This window comes from Xenia sp. Carnegie-2017, unplaced genomic scaffold (genome assembly GCF_021976095.1).
Source record: "Xenia sp. Carnegie-2017 unplaced genomic scaffold, XeniaSp_v1 HiC_scaffold_23, whole genome shotgun sequence".
Taxonomy (NCBI): domain Eukaryota; kingdom Metazoa; phylum Cnidaria; class Anthozoa; order Malacalcyonacea; family Xeniidae; genus Xenia; species Xenia sp. Carnegie-2017.
This window is the reverse complement of record NW_025813486.1, coordinates 2243887-2246662: the sequence shown is the minus strand read 5'-3', so window position 1 is coordinate 2246662 and position 2776 is coordinate 2243887. Positions and strand designations below refer to the sequence as shown.

The window sequence follows — 2776 nt, the reverse complement described above, 5'->3', positions numbered from 1 at the left end:
ATGAACACACAAAGTATCCATTGAATGATGGACGGTAAAACTCTGCCAAATTATACCTGAACAAATGAAATAGTTTATGAAGTCAGAACGAGAATTCTAGAGTACACTGAGTAATGTGATGAGTATTTGAACAGATGACATAAAAATTTCATAACATTTTATGAGAATTACTTACTGTTTAATGATGCTACTGTTAAGGTCTTGTGGAAAACAGCGAGCACGTAAAAGACCTTGCCAAAGTTGAACAGCAATGATCCCAAATATTGCAAAAATCAAAAAGCAAATTGCCAGAACATTGCCTAGCATTGGCAACGTGTCCAGCAAAAGCATAACTAAAATACGGATGCCTAGGCAAATATGAAAAAAAATTTAATTATTTATTTATTTACAATACAATAAATTACTCAAATTATGGTTGGAATGTAAAAATAATTCGAGATTTGTCTTTGATCTATGTCTTTCATTCTGCAATCGTAAAAAGTTTCTGAAGCAATTCAAATGTTTTTATTTTACGTGGTATGTTTTTGTGTTAATTGTAAGGAATGTGAATATTCATTCCATTAAGCTTTGCTTGACTGATTTCTTTTGAAATAATGATTACCCTACAATCAAAAAAACGACAACACTCTACGAGGTGTCTCGAAAACTGCACATCTTTAAAATCAAACTACGTATAGAATTTGCATCATTCGGCCGTCAATGGTTGCCAAGACCTGTAAACGCAATTGTAATGAATTTTATACCTGGAATTTGCAATGTAAAATAGCCATAATTCGTGCGTATTTTCAACTGCGTTTACAGGTTGATGTAAATTGCAAACATCCGTGAATTTCTAAGATGCGCAGTTTTTTTTAAATACACACCTCGTTGTTCTTTCCCCTGTAACATTTCGTGCATTTAGTTAAAGTTTGATGATGAACTAATCATTTCAAGACTGTTTTAACTTCCAAAACTCGTTTTGTAATTCTTCATAGCTTACTTGGAACTCGATTTATTGCTCTTAATGGTCTCAAGACACGAACTGATCTGACAGCACTCAAATATTTTCCTTCACCGTAGGCAAGTTCAAATGTTCTACAAAAATATACAGAAAAACAGAAATTTACTAAAATTTTGATTGTTGTCTGCGTCGAAAGAAGTTAATCCAGCATTCCTTATACCCTGCAAGAACAATGAAACAATCCAGTTTATTCCAAGAGTCTTTGAAGTATCCTAAATCACCAAAAAATCCCATAGCCATCCATTTTATCAACATCTCCACCACAAAAAAGGCGTAGATAGCAGTCTCTAGAATCTCAAGAATTTGACATTTCTTTGTAGCGCAGGTCTTGTCAAATGGATTGTACATGGCTAACGTTACACAGTTTAATAAAATCACTAAAGTGCTGGTACGCTCAAACCATCTTAGAATGAATTAAGGGAGAATAATTACTTTTGTGCAGAAAAATCAAACAGACAATTTATTCGATATAATTTGCTCAAAATAATTAATTTCACAACATAAGAATTTTTACGATGATTAAGCTATAATTAAAACTTGTACATTGATAATAAAGACAAGACAGGACAAGAAATACACCACATAAGTCAAAAAGATACGGAGAACTGACAAGTTTAATGAACCATCTTCTTGGTCGACTGTCTTGCTTTAGACAACAGAAGGCTACTTTTTCAAACTGATCTAAGTTGACATTTGATTGACGAACTGAGGGTCTTGGTGATGTTGAACCACATGGTCGATTGCGAGGAGATGGCGAAAGAGAAAACGATGTCATCTCTACGGAAGGCTTATGTCTTAAAAGTTTTGGGCATTCGACATTCCTAAATGAAAGCATTAATTATGGACGTCATCGGCTGATATAACGGCGTTTTATGAAGTTTTAATGGTTTTGAACAGGGACGCCGGAAGATTGATAATCGAGGTTCATATTCATATATTCTTACGCTATAATCCCTAATCACTCTTGATTTCAATAGAAACTAATGAAGTAGAACTTACATTGAAGATTACATTACAAATATGCACAACTAAAACTTGTTATTGTTCAATAGTCTGCAGATGTTTAATCAAACTGGCGAAAATTCAAACTCCAACAAAATGGGGCAAAGCTTTTGCAAATTCATGTTGCAAAAAAAATGCGTTATAGTTTATACATAAATAATGTAGGTTACAGGTAGAATTCAGAAATACATTTTTAATAATATTATTCTACAAGAATTCCAAAGTTTCCAGATCATTATTTCAAAACAAGCACAGGCTCTTCATGATTCTTTGACTTTGTCCGAATTGCTATTAAAATATTCTAAAGCCATAAACTTGTAAGAAATAGTTTTTTTCTTTAATCGTTTTTTTTTGCTACTGACAACGAAGGAATTTTAAGTACCACTACCAGCAAATCTTTAATATCGTTGATAAAAATATTTTCTAATGCTTCAGTGATAAAATTTTTTAATGTAGTGAAATTGTCCTTTTATAACTGCGATTTAAAGTTGGCTTTCAATAGATCTTGTCCTTCGTGACATTAAGTCTGCGTCGAGCCTCATTCTGACGTCATTCAAAGTAGGTGGCATAAATGGTTTCTTGAATGACGTCACAAAAATAACTCGTTCCACTCTTTCCTGAGACTGACAAGGTCCATGAAAAAAGGTATTTTCAGTCACTTTTAAACCACAATAAACATGAAAAAATTTGACCATGATGGAAAATTTTTTCCTTGGATATGCTAGAAATTTTGCACCTAGTTTTATGAACTCCTCAAATTCATTCCCAACTTTT

General features: G+C 32.9%; 1 protein-coding gene across 1 annotated transcript; it reads right to left on the bottom strand.

Moving 5' to 3' along the window:
- Positions 1-961: 961 nt before the first annotated feature.
- Positions 962-1381, bottom strand: LOC124447673 (voltage-dependent T-type calcium channel subunit alpha-1H-like). Its single transcript, XM_046998642.1, has 2 exons — positions 1161-1381; positions 962-1074 (listed from the first exon to the last, which is right to left on the bottom strand). Exons 1-2 carry the CDS (start codon positions 1346-1348, stop codon positions 969-971), a joined length of 294 nt encoding a protein of 97 aa, XP_046854598.1. The 5' UTR covers positions 1349-1381; the 3' UTR covers positions 962-968.
- Positions 1382-2776: the final 1395 nt, after the last annotated feature.